At 47.8% G+C, this 12,055-nt stretch overlaps 1 protein-coding gene across 1 annotated transcript in view; it reads left to right on the forward strand.

The window, feature by feature from the left end:
• Positions 1–12,055, forward strand: part of VPS13C (vacuolar protein sorting 13 homolog C) — a 2,873,871-nt gene that overhangs the window by 793,494 nt on the left and 2,068,322 nt on the right. Inside the window, exon 27 of the mRNA XM_085648297.1 lies at positions 8,122–8,201. Coding sequence (XP_085504423.1) covers positions 8,122–8,201 — 80 coding nt within the window. The remainder of the gene's footprint in view (positions 1–8,121; positions 8,202–12,055) is intronic.

A 12,055-nucleotide genomic window follows, 5' to 3' on the forward strand; every position in this document is an offset into this window, starting at 1 on the left:
ACACTTTTAGAAGGCTGGTATATTCCTGGCCTGACCTTTCTGAGGCATTCTAGATGTTTCCAACTGCCAGGACCTGTTAATTACTCCTCCATCAGGAATGCTTAATCGGCCCAGACAGTGAACAGTAGGACCTGAATGTAGCTGGGAGAGGGCCATCCTGCCAGGTTGAGAGAAGCTGAGCTGATACTTGTCCCTCTTACATTTCAAAGGTCTGACTCCAGCATACTCACAAATGAACATTATACAGCCTTTTATCCCCCTAAACCTCTTAGAACCTGGAGAGGGGAAGAAAGGGGAAGGAAGGAACTTTCTAGAGCCAGATGTGGAGTGGACCAGAGGTTTCCCCCACTTCAAAATTATAAATATTGGACTTCCTGAGCCACTCTTCAGTTCACTCCTGAACCTGTGGAAGACTTCAGAAAAACTGCTTTGTACTTCAGAGGACTGTTTTACTGTATGAGACCTACCTTGTTTTTCGCCTGACTGCCCTGCTGCTACCGGAGGATGACCTGGATCCAAGAATGCTTTAGCCTACACAGCCCTAGGAGGTTCTTGCATTCAAGCTCTCATTAGCTGCTTCAGTTCTCTGTTTCAGCGCACTTGTGCGGAAGGACTCTTTCCACTTCCCCGCTTGTGGAATGGCCTCCCTCTGAATTTAAGGTCAATTCAGTCCCATCTCACCCTCAGGGACACTAAAGCGTTTTATTCAGCTGAAGCTTCTTTTATTGCTGTTTTCATTCGGACCAAAAGCTGTCTTCTGTAAGATTCTTTGTCCTGATTCTTCTTAAATGTCAATATGCCTTCTTGGGTGAATGTTGTACACTCACAGTTTGGTTGCCACCAGAATATGCCCTGATAACGGTTTCACGCAGTTTAGATGTAGCTCTCAACCCTGCGTGGCATAAATCATCCACTCCCCGCGACCATAATCCCTATAATAACCATAACAATGCCTCCCTACACACCATGTGTAGTGTGTTGTGAATGGCTTTCCTACACAAGTGAGAAAACATAAGCATCCCATAACCTCTTCCATTCCAGAAGTCACATTCACATTCCCAGTGTCTCATTAGTAAAACGCATGCAGACAGCTTTTGCTTTGAATCCCTCTCTGCTGACTGCGCCAGTACATTTACCAGTCGCCTTGTACCCTGCATTTCCAGTGGCACCTGCCGTTTTCCTACTTCCTGAAAAATGCGAGACCTCCTGAATTGAGGTTAGCCTGTTTCCCGTCTCAATGTTTTATGATGTCCTTTCTCATGCACAAGACATGCAATTGATTTGCAAATGGTGCGTTGCAACAGCTTTCAAACTTTGGAGGCAACAGATTTTTCATCATTCCGAACTAGATGACGTTTTCTGCATCTTTTAATCCAGATTTACTGGAGTACAGTGTACTACTCTCACGCAGTGGCAGCGAGTCAATGGTCCCTCCTAACTACCCATGGTCTGCGTTCAATCATGCCTCTTTAGGATTTAAATACTGTCCCTGGTGTACTGTTTCTGATGGATACATCTGCCAGTGGATTCTTCACCTTGTGAATATCCCTTGCGCCAGCAACATTCGGAAACTTTTGTAGCACTCCACGCCGATGAGGTCGAAGACAACGTCACAGAGACCCGGCTCCGCTCGCGACTCCGCTGACGTCACCGGATCCATAAGAAGACCTCGTCGGCGTGATGACGTCCGTTCCCTTATTTCCGCGCCGTCGGCGCTAACGGTTTTCGCGGACTCTCTGTAGCTCTTGCTGGAAACTTTGTTTTCCGGCTGGTATCTCTCTTTCTTCTTGTCTGCAGCTGAAGATGTCGACTAAGAAATCCGGGTTTAAGCCTTGCAGGGCGTGCGGTAAGCACATGTCGATTACGGATCCGCACGAGGACTGTGTCTGGTGCCTTTCATCGGATCATGATGTCGAAGGATGTTCCTGCTGCCGCAAGATGAGCACAAAGGCTCTGAAGGAAAGGGAGGCCAAATATTCATTGCCAGGATGAAAAAGGAGAAAAGAGGTCGAAGAAGATCAAGATCGAGGTCGGCGTCTAAGTCGACGTCGGGGCATGCGTCCAAGTCCAAGAAACACAAGAAAATGAAGAGGCATGGATCTCGACATCGCTCTGACAGGGATGCGGCTCCGAGATCGACCTCACCTTCTTGACGTCGTAAGGACTTTGGGTCTCCTTCTCCTGTCTCAGTTCCTGATTCTTCTATTGGCCTGACATCGCCTGATGCTTCTCCGGAGCATTCTCTGGCTCCAGCTCCATCTCCGACGCCGGCTCCTTCTCCGGTTCCAGTTGAGGAAGTTTCGACTCCGGACGAGTCTTCGACTCCACTGGTTCCACCATTGGCGCCGCTCGGCCCGAGTCCGGTGATGCCTTAGCCTGAGCCATATCCTTAATTTCCAGGCCTAGGTCAAGATCCCACGCATTATTTAAATGCTATGTATGGGGTCTTTTCTAGAGCTTTGTACCCCTCTGGAGCACCTTCGGGTCCCATGGGTCCAATGGCCTTCAACTTGGGAGTTCCTCAAGCTCCCTTTATGCCATTTTTCCCGGTGACGCCGTCTTGGCATTTACCAGCGCCGAGGACATAGACGACGCTTCCACCTTCACCGGCCCCGGCTCGACTTTGTTTGACTCCGGCTGCCCCTCTGGATCAGGGTTCGATGCCGGCTCCGGCGCCGTCTGATTCGGTTACGGCGCCGCCTGATTCGGTTACGGCGCCGCCGACTCCTGCTGTGAGAATCAGATCCAGGAGGGAAGCTCAAAGGGTACTAGAGGAACAAAGGTACCAGATGGAAGAAGTAGAAGAAGGTGAGCTGATGGAATCAGATGATCTCTTTGAGGAGTTGACAGAGGCTAGTGGCCTGGACTTGTCACCTGAATGGGAGATTACTTCTCCTACTGATGCTCCTTCTAAAGATGTGGCTCCCTACCACTCAGTTATTAAAAAAGCAGTTGGGATTTTGGATCTGCTGTTACCATCTTCAGAGTGTAAATCAAACATCCTCAGAGAGGTTTTACATTCTCCTTCCTCTGTATTGGAGCCCTTGCTTCCATATAATGACGCCATTATTGAACCGGTAATGGAAGTATGGCGTAAGCCCTTCTCTGCTCCTGCAGTCTCTAAGGTGGTTGCAAGAAGATATAGGGCTGCTCCAGGGGACCCAGACTTTGACTTCCCATCCTTTTCCGGAGAGTCTGGTGGTTCAGGCTGCCTGTTCCAAAAGATCTTCGGGTGCCTTTCCCCAAGTCCCTAGTGACAGGGATGCAAAGAAATTGGACCAGTCGGCCAAGAAAATCTTCTCTTCTGCCATTATGGCTTTAAAATCGACAAATGCCACCTGTCTTTTGGGCCGATATATCCATGCCCTAATGGATTCAGCAAAACAATTGGCCCCAAAACTGCCAGAGGAGGATAGACTGAACTTTAACGAGGTGCTATCGGACACTCAGGTGGCTGTACGTCAAGTAATCCAGAGCGGCCTGGATACCGCTGATTGTCGCTAGGATTATGGGCTCTTCTGTTGCCACAAGGAGGGGTGCGTGGCTCAAGTCATCTGAGTTCTCCCCTGATGTGCAAGCAACGCTCCTGGACTTGCCTTTTGACGGCTCTGGTCTTTTGGTAAGAAAGCTGATGCTGCACTGGAGAGATGTAAAGAGAGCAAAGCCACTGCCAAATCTCTGGGTCTGCAAACTCAGTCTAGGGGCTCGTTTAGGAGGTACAGGGGCTTTGGAAGATCGTCCTTTTGCACTTACAGACAGCCCAGCAGCAGCAGCAACAAAAGAACACCCTGTATAAGGGCTACAGGGGCAGAATCGGAGGTCGTGCTCGAGGTCGGCAGCTCTCCTCCTCCTCTTCCTCCGTCCCTCCCACCACCGCGAAGTAGCCCTAGATCCACCATTCTGGATCATGCTGGTCCTGTGGGTGACCGGCTTACCCATTTTCTACAAGATTGGGAATCGGTTACTACACACCTTTGGGTTCTAGATATTGTAGAAAATGGGTATGCCCTTACCTTTCGGGAATTCCCTCCAAATTACCCTCCTTGCCAAGGTGCTTGCTCGGAGGACTATCTTCTTCTCCTCCAGGAGGAGGTCCTAACGTTGCTAACAAAAGGTGCGATAGAGGTGGTTCCCGAGCAGGAAAGGGGTCAGGGATGCAACTCTCGGTATTTCCTGATTCTGGAGAAGGATGGCAGGTTGCGTCCAATCCTGGACCTCAGGATCTTGAATCTTTTTCTGAAGCAAGAGAAGTTCAAGATGCTCACCCTTGTGCAGGTTCTTCAAGCACTGCAACAGGAGGACTGGATGGTGTCGATCGACTTGCAGGATGCGTATTTCCACATCCCTATTCTGAAGTCGCACAGGAAGCATCTCCGTTTTACGGTAGGGTCGCAACATTATCAGTTTGCGGTCCTTCCGTTTGGTCTTACTACTGCACCTCGAATCTTCACCAAGGTGATGGCAGTGGTGGCAGCCCATCTCAGAAGGTCGGGGATTCCAGTTTTCCCCTATCTGGACGACTGGCTGATCAAAGCGGAGTCGCCAGAGAAGGTGTTTCATCATCTGTAGGATACAACCCAGCTGTTGTACAAATTGGGTTTCTCGATAAACGTGCCCAAATCTCACCTGGTGCCCTCTCAGCGCAACCTGTTCATAGGGGCAGTACTGGACACTACTGCGTGTCGAGCATTCCCTCCTCCACAAAGGATTCTCGACATACAGGAAATGATTCCCTTGTTTTTCAATGGAGCGGTTGTTCCAGTCCTGAAGGTCCTTCGTCTGCTCGGTCTGTTTGCTTCCTGCATTCTGTTGGTCAACCATGCACGCTGGCACATGAGGGCGCTCCAGTGGTGCCTCCACAGGCAGTGGTATCAGCACAAGGGAGATCTCAGGAAGTCTGTGAGGATCTCCAGAGAAGCTGCGGTGGATCTATCTTGGTGGAGCGTGGAGGGCAATCTGTCTCAAGGAAAGCCTTTCCATCTTCCTCCATCGGTGGCCATGTTGATAACGGATGCATCCACCTTAGGGTGGGGTGCTCATCTGGGGGATCTGGAGATCAAGGGTCTTTGGTCTCCAGAGGAAAGGTTGCTTCACATCAACCTTCTGGAATTACGGGCGATACGTTTGGTGCTCAAGGCCTTCCTCCCTTCCCTTTGCGGTCAGTCGGTTCAAGTCCTGATGGACAACACTACCGCGATGTGGTATGTCAACAAGCAGGGAGGAGTGGGATCGCATTGTCTCTGCAGAGTGGGCTCTGCGTCTCTGGTCCTGGGCTCAGGACCATCGGATTTGCTTGATGGCAAATCACCTGGCCAGAGTTCTGAACGTGCGTGCATACAGTCTCAGTCGGCAGTTCTCCGCCGACCACAAGTGGAGACTCAATCCGGAGGTGGTTCGTCACGTCTTTCGGATGTGGGGAACTCCTCGGGTGGACCTGTTTGCCACTCACGAGAACGCTTACTGCCCGTCATTCTGCAGTCTCAGGTATCCGATGCAGGGAGCTTTGGGGGGACGCGTTTCAGTTGAGATGGGACTCACATCTCCTTTACTCCTTTCCTCCCATACCCTTGATTCCTCGGGTTCTGAGGAAGATTCGTCAAGACCGGGCCCAAGTCATATTGATCGCCCCGGATTGGCTAAGAAGGGTGTGGTATACAGATCTTCTCCACCTCCCCTCATGCCCTCCGCTCAGTCTCCCTCTCAGGGCAGACCTCCTCTCAAAGTCGGAGGGGCAGGTTCTACACCCCCACCTCCAGAGCTTACACCTTCATGCCTGGAGATTGAACAGGGCAACCTTAATTCTTTTTCTCTCCCGCCTGATGTGGTGGGCGTAATTTTGTCTGCCAGACGTCATTCCACCAAGTCTATCTATTCCTATAGGTGGTCTAAATTTGTCCTTTGGTGCGGAGAGAAGTCTATTGACCCTTTGAGGGCTCGTTTATCCAACATCCTTCTGTTTGCTCTTTTTCTTGCTCAGCAAGGCTTTGCTGTAGCTACTGTTAAGGGATATTTGTCGGCTTTATCGGCATTTATTTGCTTGCTGGATCAGCCTTCCCTGTTTAAGTCACCTATTGTGTTACGATTCCTTAAGGGCCTTACAAACAAGTTTCCTCCTACTCCTTTTATTGTGCCTCAATGGGATTTGAATCTTGTCTTAACTTACTTGATGGGTTCTCCCTTCGAGCCCTTGCACAAGTGTCCCTTGAGGCTGTTGTCTTTCAAAACAGTCTTTCTCATTGCTATTACCTCGGCAAGGAGGGGTAAGTGAGCTTCAAGCTCTGAGTTCTAAACTCCAGTTTTTGACCATTCATGCTGAAAGAATGGTACTCAGGACCAGGGCTGCTTTTCTGCCTAAGGTAGTAACTCCTTTCCATCTGGGACAGTCCATTACCCTTCCTACCTTCTATCCTCCCCCTTTGGACCCTAAGAGGGCGGTGAGCTTCTATCTTGATAGGACAAGAGACTTTAGAGTGGACGACCGGCTCTTCGTGGGCTTTGTTGGCTGCAGGAAAGGCAGAGCGGTGCACAAGCGCACCCTTTCCAGATGGATTATCTTGTGCATCAAGATAAGTTACTCTTTGGCTGGTAAGGAACCTCCAGAGGGTATAAGGGCTCATTCTACCAGGGCAAAGTTCTCTACATCTTCCTTGTCTAGAGGTGTTCCTGTGGGGGACATTTGTAGGGCGGCAACTTGGGCCTCCGTCCACACTTTCGCGAAGCATTATTGCTTGGATTCCGAGGTGAGGAGGGATGGACACTTTGCTCATTCTGTCCTTCAGGACTTTCTGGTATAGAAGGGTGGACACCCTCCTCCGGGAGTGGGACTGCTGTGGGAATCTTTTCACAAAGTGAGAAATCCACTGGCAGATGTATCCATCAGAAGAACAAGTTACTTGCCTTCGGTAACGCTTTTTCTGGTGGATACAGTATCTGCCTGTGGATTCCTCACTGACCCACCCGCCTCCCCGTTGTCCACCCTTGTATACCTACAATTCTAATGATGGTGTTTCGAAATGTATTTGTTACTGTCAAAGGCAGTGTGTTATTTCTTTTGCCTTCCTATTTATTCTCCACACTGTGTGTGTTGCTTTGTATATTATGTACTGTGTATACTGTGTATATATTGCGGTCAGTGCGTCTGTGTGCCTCTAAGGCACAGAAAAAAGGGCGGAACTGACGTCATCACGCCGACGAGGTCTTCTTATGGATCCGGTGACGGCGGAGTCACGAGCGGAGCCGTGTCTCTGTGACGTAGTCTTCGACCTCATCGGCGTGGAGTGCTACAAAAGGTTCCGAATGTTAATGGCGCAGGGGATATTCACAAGGTGAGGAATCCACAGGCAGATACTGTATCCACCAGAAAAAGCATTACCTCTAATGCGGAATAACATCAAGGGCACTGATTAGCAACACCTAGGAAGTATGTTTACAAAAATTGAAAATTCTAGTGCTGCCAGGGATGTGAGAAGATAATTCAATGAGTTGGAAGTTTATAGCAAAGTCTTTCTCAAACTTCAATACTGCTGGGATACAGGGAGTGTGCAAGGAAAGGCTGTCACTTTTTTGTTGCACTCAACAAAATGTAAAAACCTGCAAATAAACTATACACATTCAGCAGTTAGGAAAGCAAAAATGTATCACATTTTGTCATTCTGAAGTGTGATGGAACCAAAGACTTCAGTAGCACCAAAGCTAATCAAGACATTTACTTGTTGATGCGCAAATGATAAATATTAACTGAAACCCGATTTCCACATGTCGTGTGTGTGTGTGATTTAGTTTTGTCAGTAAATCAGTAAGCCTGTTCAAATTTAGTGCCCATTTGAATAGAAAATGTGTTGTCTATAAATGACAGCGCGCTACCACACACTGCTTAGGTGGGTCGTGGTTCTAAAACGTTTGGGAAACACTGCCTTTAGGAGATTGAGCATCCACATCTCTCCCAGTTTGTCTTTTTTCAAAACCATTGTCACTCCTGCTCAAAAATAGAAAATCAGTGCTGCTAATTGTAATCACCTTTTGAATATAAATGTATTCTGTGGATGTGCTCTTTCTATGTTAAGACTATTTTCTGAGATACTATTTAATGGAATAATTACATCTCCTTTGGTGCTTTTGCAGGAATTAAAAAGCAACCTCTTCACCTTATTAGCTCTTCAGATAAACCTGGACTAGACCTTTTAAAAGTTGAATATGTTAAGGTAAGAAATCTTTGTTGACTGTTTTCCTTTAAATGTAGTTTATATTGTAAAACAATGTTATACACTTAATACACTCAACAGATCGTTTTTTTGCCAATGCAAAATATTGGGTATGTAGCGAGCTGGGCCTAGGTTTACTATGGTTTAGGTGGGTGCTTGTGCGATGCTAAACAGTGGTGTCAGACAGCTCAAACGGCAGCGCTGATTGTTCCTCATACACAAGTTATTTTCCACCGAAGTTTGACACAAGTGCAGCTTACCAGTGATAATTCATGCAAAGGGGGCATAACAGAACGCGAGCAGGGCATAAATCCCCCGAATAAGAAGCAAAACCACATTTACTAAAGTAGCACATTCTGGCCATGTGTGGAATTGTAGCGCCAAATGTAAACAAGGCGCAAATAGTGAATACGTTGAATATTGTGTGATATTTTCAATAGAGTAGCTCGGATGCCATGGGCCCTGGTTCAAGCAAGGAAAATGGCACCTTTTACTGCTAGTTGGGTAGTAAAATTCAGCAATGGGGCCCTCTGAGGGTTGTGCCCTGCTGCCACAGCACCAATGGTAACCTCAGATATTTCCACGTGTAATTATTTTAGAGGTATTTTACACTGCTGACAAAAGGCACGATTGTCCATGCTTAGAAATGTCTACTACAAAATGTGCCCCTTGTACAGATGTCATGCATTTCAGCTATCGTTCACTTTTGCTTTAAAGCTTCTTCTACTAGCACAGCACTTCAGCACAAGTACAGCTGATGTAATCATTGGCAATCGACTCTGAATACATGTAGCACTGCACTATTTTGCCCCGTTTGTGCAGTGCTGTCTTTTGTGATACACAGCTGTGCTGCCTGATTTTTATGGTCCGGTTTGACAGCACAGCTGTCGCCAGACAGTTTTATGAGCATCACTAGAGAGGAGTTTTGGCTCCACCCACATTTTGAGAGCCAGGATTACATATTTGATTTCGGCAGGAGTTGTGTGCTTCCACAAAAGAGCGATTGCCCTCCATGCAGCTGTGATCATTTTGTTTATTTATCCAGCTGCCTGAGCTTGAACCTTCTGGGGCACACAGGACACTGTGCAGCTATTAAAGTATCTTAAATAACTAGGTAATTAATAGTGTTTTTCTCTGGCAGCAGCACAGAAGAGAGGAGGGCACTTATTACCCTACATAGATTTTTAAGTCTGGCTTAACAGTGCGTCTGTCACCTGACCATTTAACCTACCCAGATATTATTCTGCCATTCCTTGCTTCCACACAATTACATATCCATTCCCATGCTATCTACTTGTAAAGCTTCACATGACCATACAACAGTCCTTTGAATCCAGACCTATATGCATTGCCAATGCTTGTTAGTAAATAAAATCCTCTGTAATTTCTCTTTATTTCAGAGTTGTTTGAATGAAAGGTGAGTAACCTCCATTATATTAAGCATGAAAATGTATGTTTTAAAAGCAGTAACATAAATCAGCTAATCCCAATCCCTAGATTTTACCATTGCAGTCTGCGTAATCTCAAGGCCCTCCTTTCTCACACAGGATTATGAAGCAGGAGATTGGGAAAAGGCGAAGTACTTTTTCATAGAAATGGCCACTGAGATGGTCTTGCATTTCTTTTGACAGTATCCAATTAAAAATGTGTAATCATCCGCACAAGAGAATTGTTTGCCTCTTAAATTTTTGGACGTAACGGCCTTCATTTACTTTGAAGAACATTTATTTGTCATTTTACCTTCTGCATAGAAGAATCTTGTATTGAAGTGTATACGCACTCTGTAGTGATGTCCTTATTTGTATACTACTATGTAGCCTAAGTCATGAGGAACAATTGTACACATTGAGATGACTGGTATAGGTCCCAAAGTAGATTTCTGCATGTTACATAAACTAATACGTTCCATGCTAAACAAGATCAAGTGATAAAATGATTGATATAGTGCATGCTTTTCTGATGGATACATCTGCTTGTGGATTCTTCACGTTGTGAATTACCCCTTGCGCAGCGTTCCACTGAATCTTTTTTCATAGCTCTCCCATGTCGACGAGGACGTCACAATGGCACGTAGGCCTGGGCTAAAATTCCGTTCCGCTCGCGGAAATTGCGATAATTAGACATTTTCGCGTTCCGCGGAGAGTGCAAAAATGTCATAATTTCCGAAATCCACATCTTACCGGAAATGTATTTCTTGCTCGCGCTGTAAAAAAACTACATTCTCGCGTCTGCGCGATCGCCTTACCTGAATCCTCGCGTTCGCCGACAAGTTTTCCCGATCCGGTCGCGTTCTCCACGAGATGTTGGATTGTTGGTAGCCATTTGCGCTGTCTCACGACAGTTCGCGCCCGCATTAACGTCATTTGTCGCGCGATCACGTCATTCATCGCGTGATCACGTCTTTCTTCTCGCGATCATGCACCGCGAGAGTATGAGATGATTGAGATCTCGCGCCTGTGAGCAACCGCATGGGTAAGTTGGCGAGCCGCGATCACGCAGAAAATACCGCGAATGAGCGGGAAAAAAACTTCGCAATATTTCCGCTTGTTTGCGGAGATTTTTAACATTTTCGCGATAGTTTGCGAAAGTGAATTTCGCAAATTCCGCCCACCCCTAATGGCACGGCTCCGCTCGCTACTCTGCGTGAGTCATCAAAGCTATAAGAAGACATCATCAGCGTGCTGTCAGTTACCTTTTATCCGTGCCGTCAACTCGTAACTGTTTTTCTAGGACTCTCCATTTCTTTGTGGTTTACATTTACATTGTTACAGTAGCATCCGAAAACTGTAACTGTAAGATGGCTGCTCAGAAAAAGCCTGGATTTAAACCCTGTAGGGAATGTGGGGGTCATATGTCCGTCACAGACCCCCACGAAGATTGCCTTTGGTGTCTGTCATCTGACCACGACATTGAGGGATGCTCCTCATGTCGTCTGATGAACCCGAACACCCTTCGAAGCGGAGAGGGAAGCAAAGTTGTTCATGGATCGGACGAAGAAGGAAAAGAGAGGTCGGAAGAGGGCAAAGTCGAGGTCGAAGGTGCAGACTCCACACACCTCAAGGTCGTTGAGGAAGCATAAGAAGAAGCGGCGTCATGGGTCCAGGCGTCGCTCCTCTAAAGGCAAGTCGCCGAAGTCGCGGTCCCCGGTCATGTGGCATCACAGGAAGGATGACATCTCCCCTTCTCCTTAACCACAGGTGACTCCAGTGCATTCTCCGGCTCCGAGGGACTCTCCAGCGTCCAGGGAAGCGACTCCTTTGCCTCCGGCCACTCCGACCCTGGCTCCGGTGTCTCCGGCACTGCAGCCAGATCCAGCCTTAAAACCTCAGCCTGTTCCAGGTAAGGCAGTTCTGAATCTGTACCCACCTTTCCCGACTCCAGGTGTGGATCCTTCACATTTTTTAAATGCAATGTATGGCATGTTTGCCAGGGTGATAAACCTATCCAGTGCACCTGGAGGCCCCGTTGGACTGCTTTCCTTTAATATAGGCGTTCCCCATCATTATGTCCAGGCACCATTTATGCCTTTTATGCCAATGACTCCTTGGCTTCTCCCGACGCCGAGGTTCTCAACGCCGATCCCGAATCAGGAGTGAAGGATGGACTATTCTGTGGCGTGATTGTGTTCCGGCCCGGCGCTATCCTGACGTTGTGCGGCACCGCCCACCGCTACTGAATGGTCTCCATCAGCGCCGGCACCGAGGTCGAGGTAAGAGGAGCTTGTGGAGGTCAGTGTTCTGGACACCTCTCCAGATACTGGTATGCTCTCTCCACCTACTGTGGCTATGAAGGAGGAGCTATCTTATGCCATGGTATTAAGGGAAGCAGCAGAGCTCCTTGGACTGGAGTTGCCC

The sequence above is a fragment of the Triturus cristatus genome, chromosome 3_2 (assembly GCF_964204655.1).
Source record: "Triturus cristatus chromosome 3_2, aTriCri1.1, whole genome shotgun sequence".
Classification (NCBI taxonomy): Eukaryota; Metazoa; Chordata; class Amphibia; order Caudata; family Salamandridae; genus Triturus; species Triturus cristatus.